Source organism: Oncorhynchus masou, chromosome 16 (genome assembly GCF_036934945.1).
Source record: "Oncorhynchus masou masou isolate Uvic2021 chromosome 16, UVic_Omas_1.1, whole genome shotgun sequence".
Lineage (NCBI taxonomy): Eukaryota > Metazoa > Chordata > Actinopteri > Salmoniformes > Salmonidae > Oncorhynchus > Oncorhynchus masou.
The window spans coordinates 10,994,965-11,017,418 of record NC_088227.1 but is presented as its reverse complement, the minus strand read 5'-3'; the positions used below and the strand labels follow the sequence as shown (position 1 = coordinate 11,017,418).

Sequence of the window (22,454 nt, the reverse complement as noted above, 5' to 3'; positions counted from 1 at the left end):
ATCAGAGGTTGGTGTTGGAGCTGTCCTGTCTCAGAGGGGTGAAGACAAGAAGCTTCATCCGTGCGCTTTCTTCTCACACCGGCTTACCCCGACTGAGAGGAACTACGATGTGGGGATCGTGAACTCCTAGCGGTTAAGATGGCATTGAAGGAATGGAGACACTGGCTCGAGGGGGCTTCTCACCCGTTTCAAGTGCTTACGGACCACAAAAATCTGGAGTATATCCAGCAGGCGAAGCGATTGAACTCAAGACAAGCTAGATGGTCTCTTTTCTTCAATCGATTCCAGTTTATCCTCACCTATCGGCCCGGGTCGAAGAATCTCAAACCGGATGCCCTGTCCCGAGTCTACGCTCCTGCCATTCGAGATGACACGGACATGCCTGTCCTTCCTGCTGCTAAGATTGTGGCTCCGATCTCGTGGCAAGTTGAGGATACCGTGAGACGTGCTCAAGCTAGCGAACCGGACCCTAAAGGAGGCCCTGCCAATCGGTTGTTTGTCCCCAAGGCAGTGAGGACTCAGGTCCTTCTGTGGGGGCACTCCTCTCGCCTCACCTGTCATCCGGGCGTAGGTCGCACCTTGGAGTTCATCCAGCGTAAGTTCTGGTGGCCTACCATAAGAGAAGACGTTGCCACTTTCGTCAATGCCTGCCCCGTGTGCTGCCAGGGCAAATCTTCTCACCTCCGCCCTCAAGGACTCCTTCACCCTTTACCTGTTCCCCACAGACCCTGGTCCCATATCTCATTGGACTTTATTACTGGACTTCCTCCATCCCATGGCAATACTACTATCCTAGTCATAATCGACAGGTTTTCAAAGGCGGCCAGGTTCGTCCCTCTGACTAAGTTACCTTCTGCCAAGGAAACGGCTGAGTTGGTAATTAATCATGTGTTCCGAGTCTTCGGCATTCCTCAAGATGTGGTTTCTGACAGAGGTCCCCAGTTCGCCTCAAGGTTTTGGAAGGCCTTCTGCCAACTCATGGGGGCTTCTGCCAGTCTATCTTCAGGGTACCATCCGGAGTCCAACGGCCAAACAGAGAGGATGAATCAAGAGCTGGAAACCACCCTCCGATGTATGACTCGTGACAACCCGTCCACATGGTCATCCTTTATTGTTTGGGCCGAATACGCGCACAACACCTTGCGCTCCTCCTCCACTGGTATGTCCCCGCACGAGTGTCAGTTTGGCTATGCTCCTCCATTGTTCCCGGACCAGGAGGCAGAAGTCAGAGTGCCTTCAGCCTTGAGGTTCGTCAGACGCTGTCGGCTTATGTGGAGGAAGACCCGTCTTAATCTGATGCGTTCCTCACAGAGGTATCAACAACAAGCCAACAGACGTCGCCGTCCCGGGCCTACCCTGCGCCCGGCCAGAGAGTCTGGCTCTCCACAAGAGACTTACCTCTACGGGTGGAGTCTCGCAAGCTGTCCCAAAAATACATCGGTCCCTTCAAGGTTGCCAGGAGAGTTAACCCAGTTTCTTATCGCCTACACTTACCCAGATCCCTTAAGATTAATCCCACATTTCATGTGTCATTGTTAAAACCTGTTGTTTTTTCTCCCCTTGTCCCGGCAGACAGACCTCCCCTCCGCCTCGTGTCATTGGAGGCCAGCCGGCTTATACCGTCCACCGGATACTGGATTCCCGCCGGGTGCAGCGGTCCTGGCAGTATCTGGTGGACTGGGAAGGCTACGGTCCTGAGGAGCGCTCCTGGGTTCCTGCCAAAGACATCCTGGACCCTGACCTCATTCGTCAGTTCAGGGTTCTCCACCCTGAGAGAGCTGGTAGGAACGTCAGGAGCCGTTCCTAGGGGGGATTCTGTCAGGATTTGGCCAGGGTTGTTCCGGGTTTTGGTCAGTAGATGCCCCCATTGTGCTTTTTGTCCCTATGTTTTTCCCTTGATCCCCATTATTATTTGCACCTGTGTCTCGTTTCCCCTGATTGTATTTAAACCCTTTGTTTCCCTCAGTTCTGTGCTCTGTGTTTGTATGTTAGCACCCTACCCTAGTGTTCTGTGTGCTCTTGTCGATTCCGGGTGACGTTCTTGTGGTATTCTGTTTTTTGTTTTTGTTTATTTTTGGTGAGTTTCTTTTGAGGTCTTTTTGTGTTTTACCTACCACCTTTTGGATTTGCCATTTTTTGTATTTTAGGATTTTTTCTTTATTAAATAAACCGTCTTAAGTACTGCTGTGTCTGCCTCATCTTCTGGGTTCTGCTGTCTATTCGTGGCTCAGTTGGTTAAGTGACTGTTTCTCACTCCGGAGACCCAGGTTCGAAACCGGGTCCTGACAGAATGTGTAGTAATGATACAGTACCAGTCAAAAGTTTAGACACACCTACTCATTCAAGGGTTTTTCTTTATTTGTACTATTTTCTACATTGTAGAGTAATAGTGAAGACATCAAAACTATGAAATAACACATGGAATCACGTAGTAACCAAAAACGTGTTAAACAAATCAAAATATATTTTATATTTGAGATTCTTCAAAGTAGCCACCCTTTGCCTTAATGACAGCTTTGCACACTCTTGGCATTCTCTCAACCAACTTCATGAGGAATGCTTTTCCAACAATCTTGAAGGAGTTCCCAGATATGCTGAGCACTTGTTGGCTGCTTTTCCTTCACTCTGCGGTCTAACTCATCCCAAACCATCTCGATTCTTGGTCAAATAGCCCTTACACAGCCTGGGGGTGTGTTTTGGGTCATTGTCCTGTTGAAAAACAAATGATAATCCCACTAAGCGCAAACCAGATGGGATGGTGTATCGCCGCACCCTGACACGTCACAGCTCCTCCTCCATGCTTCACAGTGGGAACCACACATGTGGAGATCATCCGTTCACCTACTTTGCGTCTCACAAAGGCACGGCGGTTGGAACCAAAAAGCTGATTTAGATTTATCAGACCAAAGGACGAATTTCCACCGGTCTAATGTCCATTTGCTCGTGTTTCTTGGACCAAGCAAGTCTCTTCTTATTATTTATATTTTTTTATTTAACCTTTATTTAACTTATTGTTGTCCTTTTAGTGGTGGTTTCTTTGCAGCAATTCGACCATGAAGGCCTGATTCACACAGTCTCCTCTGAACAGTTGATGTTGAGATGTGTCTATTACTTGAACTCTGTGAAACATTTATATGGGCTGCAATCTGAGGTGCAGCTAACTCTAATGAACTTATCCTCTACAGCAGAGGTAACTCTGGGTCTTCCTTTCCTGTGGCGGTCCTCATGAAAGCCAGTTCCATCATAACGCTTGATGGTTTTTGCAACTGCACTTGAAGAAACTTTAAAAGTTCTTGACATTTTCCAGATTGACTGACCTTCGTGTCTTTAAGTAATGATGGACTGTCGTTACTCTTTGCTTATTTGAGCTGTTCTTGCCATAATATGGACTTGGTCTTTTACCAAATAGGGATATCTTCTGTATGCCTCCCCAGCCATGTCACAACACAACTGGCTCAAACACATTAAGAAGGAAAGCTGTCATCAAGGCAAAGGGTGGCTACTCAAATATAATATATATTTTGATTTGTTTAAGACTTTTTTGGTTACCACATGATTCCATATGTGTTATTTCATAGGTATGATCTATTCACTATTCTAATAAAAGAAAGAAAGAAAAGCCTTTGAATGAGTAGGTGTGTCCAAACTTTTGACTGGTACTGTATGTTGTTTAGGTGTGTGTTTTGTAAGCCAAATTTAAGGTTTAAAGGACCCATAGTCGGGCACTTAAATCCCTAAACAAAGAAGAGGTAGTTTGAAGCAAATTATTGTATGCATAATGAAAATAAGTTTGAGAAAGAATAGTAAAATTGAAAATAGGGGACATGCTGAGGTTATTATTGACAGCTGATGTATTATTTAATCAGAAATATATTAAAATGACATGAAGTGTGACACAGTAATATTAAGAGTAAGGAACATGATGTGATGAAATACTTCTCTCATGGATTCAGTTTGAATTCCTTGTGTCCTTTAGTCCCCCTGTACTAAATTATTAATGGCTCTGACTATGTTGCTATATTTAGAGGGCCAGGAAGTGGAAATGCCATTGCATCCTGTGATATTTTACTCCTGTTGCTAACTAAGTGAATGTTGTATCTACTGTATCTCACATCATTATCATGAAAGAGCATTAATTCCAGAAAAACTTGTTGACCTCGAAACAAACAAATACACCATTCCATAGCCCCAAATGAGTTTAGATTTTAATGTTTGAATTGAGAACCATGAGCAAGAGGGAAAATGAATTATAGACTGTCTGAATTTACTTTGATACATGCAGCAACATTTTTAAATGTCCAGAAATGCATTTACGGGGGAGGAAATGTCTGATTGTTTTCAACTTTTCCTGCTTGCAATAATTTGTGTGGTGTGTTGGTTTTCCTTGCCATCTCCAAATTGCTCTCTAAGGCTTGAATAAATATTGTTTATGTTCCTTAAGTTCACGCCCCACTTATGAGTCATCTCCAATGGAGGCCTCTACTGTTGAGCTGTGTTGGGATTTTCAGTCACAAGATATCCCTTCTAAGCCTCTCACAAAATAACCGATTTAATCAATTTAATCCAACATCACAAACAGATGTTCTCATTAAAGTTGCAGAAAATGCACTATGATTTAAGTTGGAGTTTATTCTTAGGCCAAATGTCTGTTAGTGTACCTTGCTTACACATCTCCTCTATTTATAGGTCATGTAGAAGCTAGCATGAACTGATATGAACAGAGCATTGTGATTGGTCCAGAATGGTGGTGTTGTGCAACATCATTCTCAGAACACTAAGTCCATTTGTCTCAGACTGACTATGCTTGTGAATGTCGTTTTTTCAAACATTCTTTGAGATAGTTACATTGTCTATTACTTACTACGATGAACATATCATTGGAGGACACCTCATTTGAGATGGGCTGGGCTACAACGGAAGGTATTGAAAAGGTGGAGTGAGCATCCAAAAGGTGCATTTAATCCAGTACTGTATGGAGTTTGTCTTTGACAAACTGTGTTGAAAGTGGTCTGGAAGGGGTCCGGAATGCCATTGGTGTGTCGTTCTGTGGTCCAATTGGGGGGAAAAATAGATCCATATAAGCCTTCCCTGGAAGGGAAAAAAATATCTATTATTCAGTCATCAACCTCCAGAGAGAAAGGACAGTGACATTACATTCCTTGTTCAGGTCTAGACTAGGTGGGAGTCATAGGGTGGTCTCCACGCAGGATCCGTTCATGTGCAGCGAATGGTTCAGGCAGCCCTCGTTACGGTGCACAATGAGCACAGGGAAGTAGAGTGCATCCTGGTAGTCTGGCGGGTTTTCCTCACTAGCTGGCTGGTCCGACGGTGTCAGGCAGCGCGTGCTCTCTGTGGGGCACGACGTCTCGTTGAGGCTGCCGCTGCTCCGCCACAAGCAGCTGCGCCGCGAGCCGTACAGCCGCGACAATGAGAAACGGCTGGCGCTGAAGGGGATATGTGGGCTAGTCACATTGCAGATGCTCAGAGCACTGCGCGAGAAGATGGATGAGCTGCTGATGGTGCAGTGGCAGCGCTCGCAGTTCTGTCGGTAGCTGCCATAGCTGCCGCACACCGAGTAGGTGTTGGCATTGCTGCCGCCACCTGAGGAAAGCTGAGCAAGGTCCATGAGCACAGCCTCGGAATAGCTGGGCACCAGCTGCTGGTTGGAGCGGATGTGCCACTCCAGCTCGGTGCTTTCGATGGTGTTGACCCTAGGGATGTGGTGGCAGTATGGTCGCTCCTCGGATGGTGTGACAGGGACACAGTCGAAGCCGAACAGCTTCTCCACATGGTAGTGGAGGTAGGCTGTGCGGTACTCGGTCAGCACACGCAGCGGCCAGGAGAAGGTGAAGGCAGCGGCTGCCCAGAACACGTAGTTGGACACGTACCAGGGCAGGTGGTCCAGGTCTGAATAGGCAATCATGTACTCCTTAAAGTCTACATTCTTCAGGTGCATGCCCTCGCGGGCCTCCATGTAGTCGTCCAGGCCCTCGTTCTCGGTGAAGAAGTGGGCCCGCTGGGTTAGGTAGGAGTTCTCCGACTCCACATTGGCAAAGCTAAAGCACTTGGTGAACCTCAGCTTGGTGACGGGGAAGCTGTCCAGGCCCTGCAGCTGCTTGGAGATGTCGTTCACGCCGCAGTTGCTGTAGTTAAACTCCGCCTCGGCCACGTGCGTGTTGACACGCTGGTGATACACTTGCGTGGTGGTGTAGGCGTCGCCGTTACGGTACCGCGTCACTTGCCGCGTGCGCCGCACATAATGGTAGCTGATGGCCTTCCACCAGATGCAGGGTGTGGCCTGCTGCATGCACCCGATGCGCTCACCCACACTCTCCACGTCCACCTTGTACAGCAGCGCGTTGTGGGTGCGGCAGTGCCAGCACTCCACCAGGTAGACCACGTATAGCATGACCATGAAGGCCACAGGAATGTAGATGTATCCGTTGGAGCAGGGGCTTTCGTGGTACATCATTGACTTGACCTTGTAGGCACTGTCAAAGGAAAGCCGCGTCACCTTGGTCACGTGGCACCAGGTCATGGCCCCCACGCAGCCGTACATGAGTAGGGACAGGAGCAGGCATTTCCAGTGGCTATCCCTGCACAGGGACTTACTGAGGGACTGCTTCAGGGGCCGCTGCTGCAGAGGGGGAAATGGAGAAAGACAATAGCAATGAGTCTGGGAAAACATACCTGAAATCATCGTTGTGCTAACCATTATACACACAGTGAGAAAATACATATCAAATGCACAATGAGAATGATGAATTGATGGATATTTGAAGCAATAGCTATCTTTTAAATAACTCTATAGAAACAGTAAACTTGAAAGAATTTGAGGCAAAAGCAACTACTCTTTGCAACACATGAAATATTATGCTTTGACATACTGTATCTTATGTATGAGCAAAGAGCTGCTTGCTCATGTCTTTGCTTGTTATGATCAAACTGTTCAGACTTTATCTGAACTTTCACACGATCAACCTCCCCACGAGAATCTTTTTGTTTCCATTTCTTTTTAAATTTTATACTATTCAATTTTTCATATTTTTTCCAACACCAGATACAAACATACACATGCGAACATTGATTTACAGATGCACACAAACAACGACTACATCTCATCAGCCCGGATCCGCATGCTCACACTCCCTTCCCTAGTGCCTGCATTATTATTTGCCACATGGCCTTAAATTGTACAGATTTTGTTTTTCTCGGTCGACTATGTATACATTTTTTCAAGATGAGTGATGAGAAGAGAATCAGCCCATTGGGTATCTCACTATACCCCCATATGCCATGTCTTGAAATATGCAGACAGACAGATTAATAGTGCATTTACATTGTAATACTTCTGACAGACAACTTTATAGCTCTGCCCATTACTTTTGGACTTCATAGCATTCCTAGAAAGCATGGATTATTGAGTCATTTTTAGTTTTACACTTAAGATATGACTCTGCTGAGGTATATCCATCAGTGCTGTATAATTTATTATTTTGTCTCTTGCATAATAAATTAATTCTATACAATAGTTTATACTGGATTAAGTTTACATTTTCGTTTACTGTCATTTCATTAGTTATGCTCCAACATTCCTTCCATCTTGTGCCAACATCAGTTATTTTTAAGTCTTGGTTCCAATAGTTTATATTTTTTCTAATTAATTGGATAGGTTGGATACTGTATGCTCTCTGCAAGATTTTGTATGTCTTACCTATCATGTGAACACCTCTTTCCCTCAAGGTTGCTCTGATGTCCAAAAGATTTCAAATAAAACATGTTGTGATATGTCACTTTTAAGTTGCATCGATTTCAAAATATCTACATTGGTCAGACCAAAATAGATTTTGAATTATATAATGGAAATAAATGTATTTCCTGTTACCAAGTCATTTGCGGTATCTATGCCTTTAGTTTTCCATGTGGACCAATTTATTGGTTAATTCTGAAAAGCTATTCAAGGATTGTTCCGTAGGGTTGCGTTTTTAGGGAGTGATATTTGTTCTTGTAGAATAAAAGTGTATTTTTCTTCCATATTGTTATAGCGTTCTTAACTATGAAGTTGTTAACGTTCTTAGCTTTATCCTTTGAAAATAAAAAGATTCTGGGGATGAGCATGAGCATCTTCAATATGTACCGATTGTTCCCCTTTAGTGCATTTAACTATATGGCACAAGTAAAAGCCTTGGGTAGTGAGTTGATACAATTCCAAGTCTGGAAGGTTAAAAACTCCCTCACACTTAGGAAGATGTAAAACTTAATTTTTTATTCTATGACTGGGTAAACTTTTTTAAAGAATGCCTTCGGTGGGGTAATTGGTATTACCAAAAATAAATACATTCCATTACAATCTGAAGAGGCTTATACTACCTGTAAGATTTATAGGAAGATTGTACCATTTAATTAAATCTGCTTTCATATGTGACTCGTTTCGTGAAACTGGGGGTAGGAGAGTCATTTTGGAACACGTGAACTTTCATGTCCCTTAATTACAAACTTGTATGCTATCTGGAAATATGAAAAAAAAGTTAAATTACGAGCATAGTTAGTTTAGCTACGGAAAAAGTGAGGAACCTTCCCGCTAGCCATGATTGGCTGAGATAATGGGGGGCTGGACATGCCGAGAGATGAGTTCGGATTGGTCTGCCAGGTTGCACGTGTCTGTCTATAACAGGGGTGTCAAAGTCAAATGGACGGAGGGCCAAATAAAAAATTTAGCTACAAGCCGAGGGCCGGACTGTTCGAATGTTCATTGAAAAATTTTTAAATGACGCATATAGTCTAGTGAACCTAATTGAACCTACTGAAAACCTAACAAATATATTCCAATATGATCAGATAAATAAAGCAATATTTTCTTATGGCTCTGTCAGTAATCTTTAATTTTCAACAGACACAAAAGACAAATTTCCTTTATATAAAAATCCCCATAACATGAACATTAAATGAAAGAAACCGGTATTCAAGGCACCATCAGTAGCCTATATTTTCTATATGGCCGGGCTGATTTAGCGATCTCTTCTGCCAAAATAAAACTGGCCTTGACAGCAGCCTGGCCTTGTGATTTGGCTTTTTTGAACAGAGCCTGTCGAGATTTGAGGCCTCGTTTTAATTCCTCTGCCTTTTGTAGCCTTTGTTCCATGTCCATATTCTTGTTTTTGTCCGCGTGTTTCGTTTCATAATGTCGTCTCAGATTATACTCTTTCAGTACCGCCACACTTTCTCCACACAGAAGACACACAGGTTTTCCAGCTACCTCCGTGAACATATACTCCGACTCCCACCTTGTTTGAAACCCCGGTTCTCAGTGTCCACCTTCCGTTTTGCCATTTTTGATGGGTATCTGAAAGTTAATTTTACTGTGATGCTGACGACTGCTGTGCCAATAAATATTGAAATGAAGCAGCCTACTGCTCGGTGCGTCACCGTTGCATTGTGGGAAATGTAGTATTGGTGCGTGTAAAAGATCTGCGGGCTGCCGGCTTGCTGCGGTCTGCGGGCCGGTTCTAATAATAAATCAAGATCATCCCAGGGGCCGTAAAAAACCTTCTCGCGGGCCGGATGTGGCCCGCGGGCCTTGACTCTGACATATGTGGTCTATAACATGAGCTGGTCAGTATATGTAGGTAATCCTTTCTAACGCTGCTTTTTTTAAAGGTATCACGTAGTAGAACTGCAAAATTGTTGCTCTCCACTTTCTGGGGGACCGAGATTTGAAATCAGTGGAATGCCGGATGGAATTAGAGAATGATAGCTAAGGAGATGGAGAAAATTCTGGCATTTGATTGCAAATATGCAGAGGAAGTGAAAAAGAGAACACACAGAAGGCTGTTGTATAAAAAACCTGTTTCCGGATTACTACAAATTTAGGTCAACCATGGCATCCGTGACAGAGTGGGAGAAGCGTCCATCCATGTATACGGGTAAGATAGTCTTAGCTACATTTTCAAATATTACACGTTTCTAATTTTGCCAAAAATAATTACTTTCTCATTGTTCCCAACTGTAGTGTATGATATACAATTTTCTAGCTCTGAGTCTCTACTTTTATCCAATGTAAAAATAAAAAACAATTTCAAATTTTGCTACATAAGACCGAATTGAGCCGGTCGGTCACATATTGTTAAGTAAGTTATATATTTGTTTGTTGTCAGCTAAGTATTTAAAAAAATGTGTGGTCCACTTAAAGGATTGCTGTAGATTGTGAGTTATTTTATTTATTTTCCCTATGACTATTATATTGTTTTTTTCCAGATTAATTTTATATCCTGATATTTTTGAGTATTCTGAAAATATACCAAGGCCATTTAGTTTTCAATATTGGTCAGGTATATCAGGAGTTCATCTGCAAATATGTTTAGTTCATATTCATGTTTACCAACACTGATACCTGATATGTTTGGGTCCTGTCTAATTCTTTCTGCAAGAGGTTCAAGTGCCAGTGCAAACAGGAGGGGGGAGAGGGGACATCCCTGTCTTGTGCCACTTTCTAAAGCAATTTCATCAGAAAATGTATTATTTGTGTATATTATTGCTTTAGGACATTTTCTATAATATCTGTATTAAATCTATTATTTCAGCCGGAAAATTGAAAGCTTGCAAAGTTTTGAATAGAAAAGGCCATTCAAGACCGCCAAAAGTCTTTTTGGCATCAACATCCATTATTCAAGGTCCATTAGTCTAAAAGACTTTGGACAGTCTATTGCTTGTAAGATTTGTGACCGACTGCCTTGATCCGGTCTTATGTTGCAAAATTTGAAATAGTGTTTTTTACATTGGATAAAAGCAGAGACTCAGAGCTACAATATGGTATATCATACACTGCATTTGAGGAACAATGGGAAAGTAATTCTGCTTTGAAAGTTGATCAACTTGTAACCTCACTTTTGAGAAAATGGCCTTTGAATGTTTTGCTACTATTACTGGAGAGCTCTTCTTTGTCTAAACCCATTTAGCATCTTTCACACCCTCTTAACTTGTTATGGCTGCAATCTCGTTATAACGGGGTAATTGTCATCAACAACCGCTGAATTGCACAGCGCTACGTTCAATGAATATTACTAAAAATATTTATATTCATGAAATCACAAGTGCAATATAGGAAAACACAGCTTAGCCTTTTGTTAACTTGTTAACCCATCCCGGATCCGGGAGAATTGTCATCAACTACACTAATTAGCATAGCGCAACGGTCAAAAAATCTTACTAGAAAATATTAATATTCATGAAATCACTAGTGAAATATAGTGAAACACAGCTTATCCTTTTGTTAATCACCCTGTCATCTCAGATTTTGAAATTATGCTTTACAGCCAAAGCAAGACAAGCGTTTGTGTAAGTTTATCGATAGCCTAGCATAGCATTATGTCCAGGTAGCAGCAGGAAGCTTGGTCACGAAAATCAGAAAAGCAATCAAATTAACCATTTACCTTTGATGATCTTCGGATGTTTTCACTGACGAGACTCCCAGTTAGACAGCAAATGTTCCTTTTGTTCCATAAAGATAATTTTTCTACCCAAAATGTCTCTGTTTACTTGTCACGTTATGTTCAGAAATCCACGGCAACACCGAGAAAAAAAATCAAATTATATCCATAATATCGACAGAAACATGGCAAACGTTTTTATAATCAAACCTCAAGGTGTTTTTCAAATATCTATTCGATAATATATCAACCGGGACAATTGGCTTCTCAGTAGGAGCGAGAGGAAAAATTACTACCTCTGTCTTTTACGCAAGAATCACTCTGAGAGCCCTCAGCTGGCCACTTACGCAATGTAGTCGTTTACGCTCATTCTTCCACATAAAAGCGTGAAACTACGTCACAATGCTGTAGACACCTTAGGGAATATGTGAAAAAGGAATCTGGTTGATATCCCTTTCAGTGGCCAATAGGGGTGCATAGGAAGACAACGGTTTCAAAACATGAGTCACTTCCTGATTGGATTTTTCTAAGGCTTGCACCTGCAATATCAGTTCTTTTATACTCTGGGAGACAGGGTAGCCTAGTGGTTAGAGCATTGGACTAGTAACTGGATGGTTGCAAGTTCAAACCCCCGGGCTGACAAGGTACAAATCTGTCGGTTTGCCCCTGAACAGGCAGTTAACCCACTGTTCCTAGGCTGTCAATGAAAACAAGAATTTGTTCTTAACTGACTTGCCTAGTTAAATAAAGGTAACATAAAAATACTCACAGGCAATATTTTGACAGTGTTTTCTATCCTAAGCTGTCAATTATATGCATCATGTCCTGAGAAATAGGCGGTTTACTTTGGGAACGTTATTTTCCAAAAATGAAAATAGTGCCCCCTAGTTTCAAGAGGTTAAGTTAAATCTGTCGTGTCAGATTTTGATATGCTTTACAGCGAACGCAATCCAAGCGTTTGTGTAAGTTTATCGATCGCTCGACAAAACATGAAGTACACTTAGCATCAAGTAGCTTGTTCACGAAAATCAGAAAAGCAATCAAATTAATCGTTTACCTTTGATGTTCGGATGTTCTTTGGATGTTCTTCAGATGTTTTCACTCACGAGACTCATAGTTACACAATAAATGTTCCTTTTGTTCCATAAAGATTATTTTTATATCCAAAATACCTCAGTTTGTTTGGCGCGTTATGTTCAGAAATCCACAGGAAAGAGCGGTCACGACAACACAGACAAATTCCAAATAGTTTCCGTAATGTTCACAGAAACATGTCAAACGTTTTTTATAATCAATCCTCAGGTTGTTTTAAAAATATATAATCGATAATATATCAACCACAAATGTCTTTATCAGTAGGAGAGGAAAAGCAATGGCTGTCCAAACTCTGTTGCGCGAGCAAAACTCATGCGACCACTTGACGCGATGTTATCGTTCTGGCTAATTTTTCAAAATAAAAGACTGAAACTATGTCTGAAGACTGTTGACAACTTGAGGAAGAAGCGATAGGGAAAGGAATCTGGTTGATATCCCCTTTGAATAAAGCAAAGGGAGGCTATGGAACATGGAGTTTTCAAAATAGAGGCCACTTCCTGGTTTGATATTCCTCAGGGTTTCGCCTGCAATATCAGTTCTGTTATACTCACAGACAATATTTTGACAGTTTTGGAAACTGTAGAGTGTTTTCTATTCAATACTAATAATAATATGCATATATTAGCAACTGAGACTGAGGAGCTGGCCGTTTACAATGGGCACCTTCCATCATCCAAGCTACTGAATACTGCCCCTGCAGCCATAAGAAGTTAAGCTTTTGCTCCACCAATCTCCTTAACCTCTTGAGACTAGGGGGCAGTATTTTGTGGTTTGGATGAACAATTCTCAGGCCCAGAAGCTAGAATATGCATATAATTGGCAGATTAGGATAGAAAACACTCTAAAGTTTCCAAAAGAGTCAAAATATTGTCTGAGAGTATAACAGAACTGATATTGCAGGTGAAAACCTGAGGACAATCCAACCAGGAAGTGCTGTTATTGTGAAACCTCTCTGTTCCATTGCATACCTACCCTCCATTTAAAGGGATATCAACCAGATTCCTTTCCCTATGGCTTCCACATGGTGTGGAAAACAGTCTTTATACATAGTTTCAGGCTTTTATTCTGAAAAATTTGCGAGAATGATCACATTGCGTCAGTGGATAGCTGGGTGTCCCCAGATTTGTACATACGCGAGCAGCCTGGAGCAGATCTTTTCTCTCTCTTTCCTATTGAAAAGGCTACCATCCGGTTGAAATATTATTGATTATTTATTGTAAAAACAACCTGAGGATTGATTATAAAAAAGGTTTCTATGAACTTTACGGATACTATTTGGAATTTTCGTCTGCCCGTCGTGACCTGCACGAGCCTGTGGATTACTCAACAAAACGTGCCAACCAAATGGAGGTTTTTGGATATAAAAATAATCTTTATCGAACAAAACAAACATTTATTGTGTAACTGGGAGTCTCGTGAGTGCAAACATCCGAAGATCATCAAAGTTAAGCCATTAATTTTATTGCTTTTCTGACTTTTGTGGTCAATCTACTTTGCTGCTAGCTGTTTGTAATGTTTTGTCTGCTGAGAGAGCGGTCCTCACATAAATGCTTGGTTTGCTTTCGCTGTAAAGCTTTTTTGAAATCTGACACACCAGTTGGATTAAAAACAAGCTAAGCTGTATTTTGGTATATTGCACTTGTGATTTCATGATTTTTTTGTAATTTAATTTGAATTTGGCGCTCTGCAATTCAGTGGATGTTGACAAAAATGATCCCGCTAAAGGGATCGGTGCGCCAAGAGGTTTTAAGGGTTGATCCGAGTGTTCTGTCCAAACAAAAGCAGTCAAGCACCCAAGCCAACAATTGTCGCAGTGAAATTCTTTTAAAATTGACACTTGCATAGTGGAGTCTTTTGTTAAGACATGTAGCTAGATAGCTAGCTAAACAATGAACCATAATTACAACTCATGATGTTACTACCTTGCATGAATCTGCAGATAGCTAACCAACCAGGTTCAATGTTAGCTAGCTAACATTAGCCTATGACTAGCCAAGAAAATGGCTCTGAGATACAAATATTAAGATCATACACATAACATTAGCTAGCAAGCCAGCCAGCCAGCTAACATTAGCTAGCTAGCTAACAGTACACTTTAACTTGAAATGTAATAATATGTAATAATAATGTAATAATGTAATAACGTGTAATAATTGAAAATGTAGCTAGCTAGGCTAGCTAGCTAAAGCATAAACCCAACTCATGACGTTACTACCCTGAATGAATATGCAGGTAGCTAACCAACCAGGTTAGCTAGCTAACATTAGGCTATAACTAGCCAAGCTAATGGCTCTGAGATACGAATAAGATCATACACGTAACGTTAGCTAGCCAGCCAGCTAACATTAGTTAGTTAGCTCACAGTACACTTTAACTTGAGTGGCATGTCCAGCACACTCATTATCTCAGCCAATCATGGCTAGCGGGAAGGTTGCTGACTTTTTCTGTGGCTAAACCAACTAGGCTCGTAATTTAACTATTTTATTCGTATTTTCAGATGGCATACAAGTTTGTTATTAAGGCACATGAAAGTTTACACGTTCCAGAAGGTTTTTTTGCCAGAAAACACATTTTAATTAAAAAAAACAAGATATTATGGCTCTCATGTGAAGTAGTGACCCACACATACACCTAGTTTATCACATTTGTTATTATTTTATTGTCGCAGTTCATTAAACTTATGGGTCTATAATCAGTAGGGAACTCCAGATTTTCCTGCTTTTAATATAACTGAAATAACTTTTTGATACATAGAACTAGGAAGTACTGAATACTGAATTGAGTGCCATGTTTGTTTTCATGTGGGGTGCTACTTTGTCTGAAAACGCTAAATAGAATTATATGTGAAAGCCTTCCCTTCCTGGTACTTTTATCCATGTGAATGTTTTAACAGCATGTTTATTTTTGGGTGATCTCTGTTTTTATTGATTTTTTTAAATGTATTTTTTATACATATATTTTCTGCTGATAATCACTTCAGGGTTGTTGAGTCTAAGAAGTCTATAGGATCTGTCCAACTGTTGTTTAATTCTGATTTATATACATTTTCATAGAAGCTTTCTAAAATGTAATTAATCATGTTATTTCCAATTTATGCATTTGTATGTTTATCTTTTTAAATTATAACTGGTATTATTTTTGCTTGAACTGTGAGATATTTACCAGGTCTATTTTCCATTAAGTAATATGCTTTATTTGACATTAACCTGTAATTGTTGACTCTCTTCAATAGTAAAAGATCGTATTCCTGCATAATTTCACATTTTATTTTCTTCTTTACCTTGTAATGATTTTTATAGAATTTTCTAAGAGATGTATTTTTATTTTATGTTAATTTCTAAACCAGATTTATCTTTTGCTGAGTATGAGATTATCATTCCCCTAATGTAATAATATGTACGTCTTAAAGGCATCCCAGATCAAATCGGGGGTCGTTTTTTGCTCTATCTTGTATGTCTACATTTGTAATGGCAAAGGTTAAAATAAATGTAATTTACTTAGTTAATACAGACGCTCCAAATTCTGTTGCTAAGTGTATTTTCTATTGGTGTATTTAAGCACGATAACGGAAAATGATCCGATATCACTATATCATAAATTTTTGAATCCAGTAAATTGTTGAGGGCATTTTTTGGAAATAAAAATGTTGTACATTTAATATAGCTTTTCTTACTTTGAGAAAAAAAGGAATTGTTTTTTTTTGTAGTTGGGAATAGTAATCTCCAGGTGTCCTGTTACATTACCTGTAGAGATTACATTTTTAAGCCTCTTTAGAGGCCCTCTAAACTTTTTGATTTAGGTCACCTGCTAAAATAATTATTCCTGTCTGGATTTGATCTAATATAGCTGGAATACTATCTAAAAAAAGATTTTCTCTTAGTGGAATATACAATGAAATCAATGTATAGTTTTCACCATGTAAGGTACAATTCAACATTAGAAAACGGTCGTATTGTGTCCATGTGCTGGGATATAAGGGAAAATGTTGGGGGTGCTGAGAATCTGTAGTGCGGGAGAAAAAGAAAATCACGCACTATAGACGGCTATATTGGTCCGCTAGTACAGGACTACTAAAGAAGGTCCAGTGAACTACTTTTGTGAAAAAACAAAATGTTAAAAAATATATAAAAAATTGCCTGCGCATCAGACGGCTATATCGCTCCCCTAATACAGGAATAAGTAAAGGCCCAGTCCACTACTTTTGTGAGAAAGTAAGAAATATAGATTTTTTTTTACATCTTTTTCTCCAATTTTTCAGGGGTGCCGCAGCACCCTCGGCACCCCTACTTCCCGCGGCTATACACAGAAGTATCTGAAGCCCTCCTAGTCACTCCAACCTAATCCCCCAGCTTCTCACCAATAAACACCATTGAATCTTAGTTATTATGACAAACAAGGTATACAAATTATGTGACATTCGCCAAAGAGCTGCTTGCTCATGTCTTTAGTTTGTTATGATCAAACGGCTCACACACTTCATCTGAACTTTCACATGATCAACCTCTTCAAGAGAATCTTCCCATTTCCATTTCAGGTCATTGAGAAAACACTGCATGGGTTTGTTGCCAAGACATAAAAGAACCTCACATACTACCAGCAACTTCAAGTGAATGTGAAACCCTCCCAGTTAATGGCGTATGTGGATATAGGGGTCTTCTGATCAAATATACAGTAAAGACTACCATAATAAAAGTGAAATGAGCTGTATTAGCTGCATAATTATATTTTATAATATAAATGGTATGTATTCAAATGGATATCTAAAACACTTTAAGGATTGGAATAGTATTCCAAAATTGTGAACTGTTAAAAGAGCAAACCATCCCAATTAAATCCTGCAGTAATTTCATCCAGACACCATGAAGCTGGTGGCATCTTTTCCACCCCAGGGCACTGCAAGCCCAAGTGCCTGCATCAGAAGCTGGTCACGCCTTATGGGATGGAAAAAGCCCCAGGATGGATGGATTATAGCGCTACACACAACCCCAAACAGGTACCCTAAACAACATTCATACATTTGCTTATCAGTCATCACACAAGGGGCAAAGACTGATTGACCTAATCGTATATAGTACAGGAGGCTCGCTGGACATCGTCGCCAATATGGTGGGGAAAGATGGTGGTACTTTTGGCAGGGGATGAATTCATTGGAACTGAAAGGTCCTACTAATCACTGCAAACAAACCCAAACAACCCAGAGTCAGTTAGAGCGGACCAAAGGTAGACCAGGGCTACTAGCTATGTCATGGGCCAGAGCTTCTCGTTGTTTAATGTACCTGTTTGGGGTTGTGTGTAGTTGTTTAGGGTACCTGTTTGAGGTACTTCTTTGGGGTTGTTTGTGGGTCTTTGGAGTACCTGCTTGGGGTTGTTTGTGTTTGCACTTCACAGACCAGGCGGCATCAGCACGCATAATCTACAGCTGGATGCTTCTTGTTGTTTGGGTTTGTTGTGATTGTTTGTGGTTGTGTTGCGTATCTGCTTTGGGTTGTTTGGGTTACTTGTTTGGGTTGTTTGGGTTACTTGTTTGGGGTATCTGTTTGTGGTTGCGCTTTGAGGTTTGCAGACCAGGTGGCATCATCACGCATAATCTGCAGCTGGATGCTTCTCGTTATTTGGGTTTGTTTGGGGTACCAGTTTGGGGTTGTTTGCGGTACCTGTTTGGGGTTATTTGGGGTTGTTCGGGGTACCTGTTCGGGGTACCTGTTTGGGGTACCTGTTTGGGGTACTTGTTGGGATTGTTTGGCGTACCTGTTTGGGCTTGTTTGTGGTTGCGCTTTGAGGTTTGCAGACAAGGGAGCTGGATGCTTCTCATTGTTTGGGGTTGCTTGTGATTGTATGGGGGCTGTTTAAGGTTGTTTGCGGTACCTATTTGGGGTTATGGGGTTGTTTGGGGTTGTTCGTGGTTGTTTGGAGTACCTGTTTGGTTGTTTCGTGTACCTGTTTGGGGTTGCTTGTGGTTGTTTGTGGGTTATTTAAGTTTGCTTGAGGTACCTGTTTGGGGTACTTGTTTGGGTTTGTTTGGGGTTGTTTTTAGTTGTTTGAGGTACCTTTTGGGGGTTGTTAGTTGTTCTTTGGGGTCGTCTGGGGTACCTGCCTGTTTGGGGCACCTGTTTGGAGTTGTTTGTGGGGTTGTTTGGGGAACCTGTTTGGGGTTGTTTGTGGTTGCGTTCTGAGGTTCGCAGACCAGGGGGCTGGATGCTTCTCATTGTTTGGGGTTGTTTGTCGTTATTTGGGGGTACAGGTTTGGGGTTGTTTGTAGTTGTTTGGGATACCTGTCTGGGGTTGTTTGTGGTTGGGGTGCTGGTTTGGTGGTACCTGTTAGGAGTTGTTTGTGGTTGTTTAGGGTACGTGTTTAGGGTTGTTTGTGGGTCTTTGGAGTAACTGTTTGGGGTTATTTGTGGTTGATTGGGGTACATGCTTGGGGTTATTTGGGACACCTGTTTGTGGTTGTTTGGGGTGATTAGTAGGACCCGAACTGAACAGTACCATACACAAGGAGGGCAGGACACTGTAGCTAGGAAGAGGAGGCATTGTGTTCACGTTATATAATTATTTCCATGGTTCTATTGCATGTTAATAATACTGTATAGACAACCTTTTGGGGGATTAAAATACAGGTTTCACCAAACTGTATTTCAGGTTTTTACAACACAGACCTGACAGCACTCCATAATTATCCTCCCCTTACCTTGTCACATGACATGGTCCCCTGTAAACAAAACGCCCCCAGGGCAGAGGGCTTAGCACTGAATTTCCCCCTTCTGCTGATAACGCTACCGCAATGGAATATTAGTTATTCACTGGCAGCGAATAGCACCGTAATCAATCGAACATGACACACTTTCCAGCCCCTGTTGCATTCCAGCCCCTGTTGTGCCCTCTTTCTGAATTGACAATAAAATAATATGCACTAAAGCATCATGGCATGAGATAATAATTGATTGTAGTGGGTGTGGTGTCCCTAGGCCTACTCATCTAATATTAGCATTTGAAGGGTCCTTGTTGTGTTATAAATCTATTTGAGCACAGTGGATATTACACTACATTTTATTTTTAGTAAGACTTTTAATTTGCAACACTCACTACTGTGTTTCAAACTGCCCCTGGAAGTAACTTCAGCACAGGAACTGTTCGTCGGGAGCTTCATGAAATGGGTTTCCATGTGTCGGCTGGAGTGGTGTAAAGCTTGCCGCCATTGGACTCTGGAGCGTTTCCGTTCTCTGGGGTGATGAGTCACGATTCACCATCTGGCAGTCCGACGGACGAATCTGGGTTTGACGGATACCAGGAGAATGCTACCTAGCCTGAATGCATAGTGCCAGTTTGGTGGAGGAGGAATTATGGTCTGAGGCTGTTTTTCATGGTTTGAGCAAGGCTCCGTGGTTCCAGTGAAGGGAAATGTTAATGTTACAGCATAAAATTACATTCTAGACTATTCTATGCTTCTAACTTTGTGGCAACAGTTTGGGGAAGGCCCTTTCCTGTTTCAGCATGACAATGCCCCTGTGCACAAAGTGAGGTCCATACAGAAATGGTTTGTTGAGATTGGTGTGGAAGAACTTGACTGGCCTGCACAGAGCCCTGACCTCAACTGCATCGAACACCTTTGGGATTAATTGGAACGCTTACTGCGAGCCAGGCCTAATTCCAAACATCAGTGCCCAACCTCGTTTGATTATCTATCTATTGTTCTGATGTATATCATGCATCGCAAAAATCTATATATTGTATATTCTCCATGACTACTTGCCTCAACAACACAGTTTTAAAAAGGGTTTGGGAAACCCTAGAGGAAAGCAGAATAGCAAGTACAGCCATTGTTAAGTCAATTATAAAAGTAACTTGATTCATATTTTTTATTAAGAAAGCATTCGGCAGTCACTGCTTCTGAAATTTTAAGATGAATTTGAGAAAAGCTTATTGAAAAAGCAGCGGGAATCGTAATATGTAAATGGTGAAGCTAAGTTAAACAGATGCACCAGGCAATTATATATCATCAATGTGGAGGCAGCTGGAATTATGAATTAATGATATCAAAAATTCAAAATGATTTTCTTTCACATGCAGTGTGGGTGGTACTAATGCCTTCTTGATAGATATTAGGAGGTAATGTAATATCGTTCTAAAAATTTAACAACGCATATTTGTAGCCGTGACAGCAATTAAGCATGACAGACAAAAACCTCCCTGATGAATTCTGAATAGGAGCTCCAAACAGCCACAATGATGATCCTCTCAGGTGATCTAATTTTCACCAGAGGTGTGTTCAACACATGGTGTTGATGAAGCACAAAGTGAGGGTGTTAGATAAGTCAACGATTATTTTAGGGTTTATTTGGGTTCACAGGCTTTCATTCATACTTCCTGTTACATGGCATTTCATTTAAATTACTTATGTTTATAGGCTACAATAGTCCACATTGTATTTGAACAATTTCGAGCAATGGCTTATTAGTGTGTTCTATCTAGTGCCTCCAACTGAGTTCCTTTCAAGCTGACACATCTATATTGTTAAGACTGGCTCTGCTTTACATTAAAAAAAAACGATTGTGTAATAGAAGGGCTAATGGAAGAGATATTGCTTGCCCAACTTCCATGTTGATGGTTAGAAGTCATAATTGGCCCAATGTAGAATAATGTAGAGTAAAACAAAAGTTTGTCTCAACATTAGCACCTCTCAAGACTTAAACCTTGATTGGAAATGTAAATTCTTCAATCCTAGGTTTAATTCAGAAGTGTGATAATAGAAACTGTGAGTAATGAATACTCACACATTAAAATGGTTAGTGACACATCCTATCTACTGATAATAAACCATTCTACTAAATCATCATCCAATCCCTGGCTATACAAAGCAGATCGGAATATAACCAGCCAGCAATTAAACATTGTTATACAATTGAGTGTTTCCTGATGCAAACCTATTCAGAATGACAGTAAAAACAAGAGGGCCTGATTGTAACAATTATAAATAATAATAGTTTGTGAAATTCCCCTAAATGTTAAAATTGTTGTGTAAATTAACATTAAAATGGCTTTAATAATCCCTTGCCTTGGAAGACCATGACAGGAATAGCATATAGCCTGTCATATGTCCTCAGACAGGTGGCTGTCAATATTTTTGATACGCACCAGAGAGGGACCATTTCATGGGGACATGACCATTTCAGTGTCTTGGAAGGGAGAGAAAAACAAGCACACACTCACGTAGTTTACCTACGCTCACGCGCAAACACATGCGCACACAAACTTGCACAGTCAAACTACACCACATATTTAATAATATGGTCAAAACCATATACGATTTACAGTGATAAACGGTAGCCTAAGAAACGTATTCAAAACAAGATTGGTGCAGATGTGCTGATGCAGCGCATAATGCGTTAATTTTAAGTGGGTAATTGAACCGATATCTCAGAATCGGAATAGGGCTCAGGTTTCGTGGGATTTAGCTATGATATGAATATGAACCATTTGCCAAATGCACGATTCGCTTAGCAGCTCTCGTACAGCCGCAAGCTAAACAAAGCGTTTCTCTTCTCTCACCTCCTCGCGGGCGCTCTCTTCTGTGTCCTCCTCTGGAACGGTAGTGGTGCTGCTCTCACTGGCCGTTGCAGCCGATGCTGGGGACATGTTGACAATAGCAAAAACACAGGGGCATGGATCACCTGAGTAAAACCGAGGTCCAAATCACAGTGCAACGTAAACTAGCCAGCAAGCCTACCCCAGGCTACATAATCCAACCAATATAGCGGGAGGAAACCCCTACGACATGCTCTCATTGTAAAGCAGCATCTTCTCCCCCACAGCATGAGGTGCCACTGCATGGCTACAGCAGCCTATATCCAAAGCGACATGTATTGGGTTCATATGTCCACTGCAGAAAAAATGGGCTCCTTTGTGCCTTGATGCAGGTGCTTCCGAAATACTCTT

General features: G+C 41.3%; 1 protein-coding gene across 1 annotated transcript; it reads right to left on the bottom strand.

The window, feature by feature from the left end:
- Positions 1 to 5,120: 5,120 nt before the first annotated feature.
- LOC135557257 (transmembrane protein 151B-like) lies at positions 5,121 to 22,154 on the bottom strand. The gene is made up of 3 exons (XM_064990462.1): positions 22,068 to 22,154; positions 9,547 to 9,555; positions 5,121 to 6,637 (listed from the first exon to the last, which is right to left on the bottom strand). The coding sequence occupies exons 1-3, from the start codon at positions 22,152 to 22,154 to the stop codon at positions 5,186 to 5,188; spliced, it is 1,548 nt and encodes a 515-aa protein (XP_064846534.1). The 3' UTR covers positions 5,121 to 5,185.
- Positions 22,155 to 22,454: the final 300 nt, after the last annotated feature.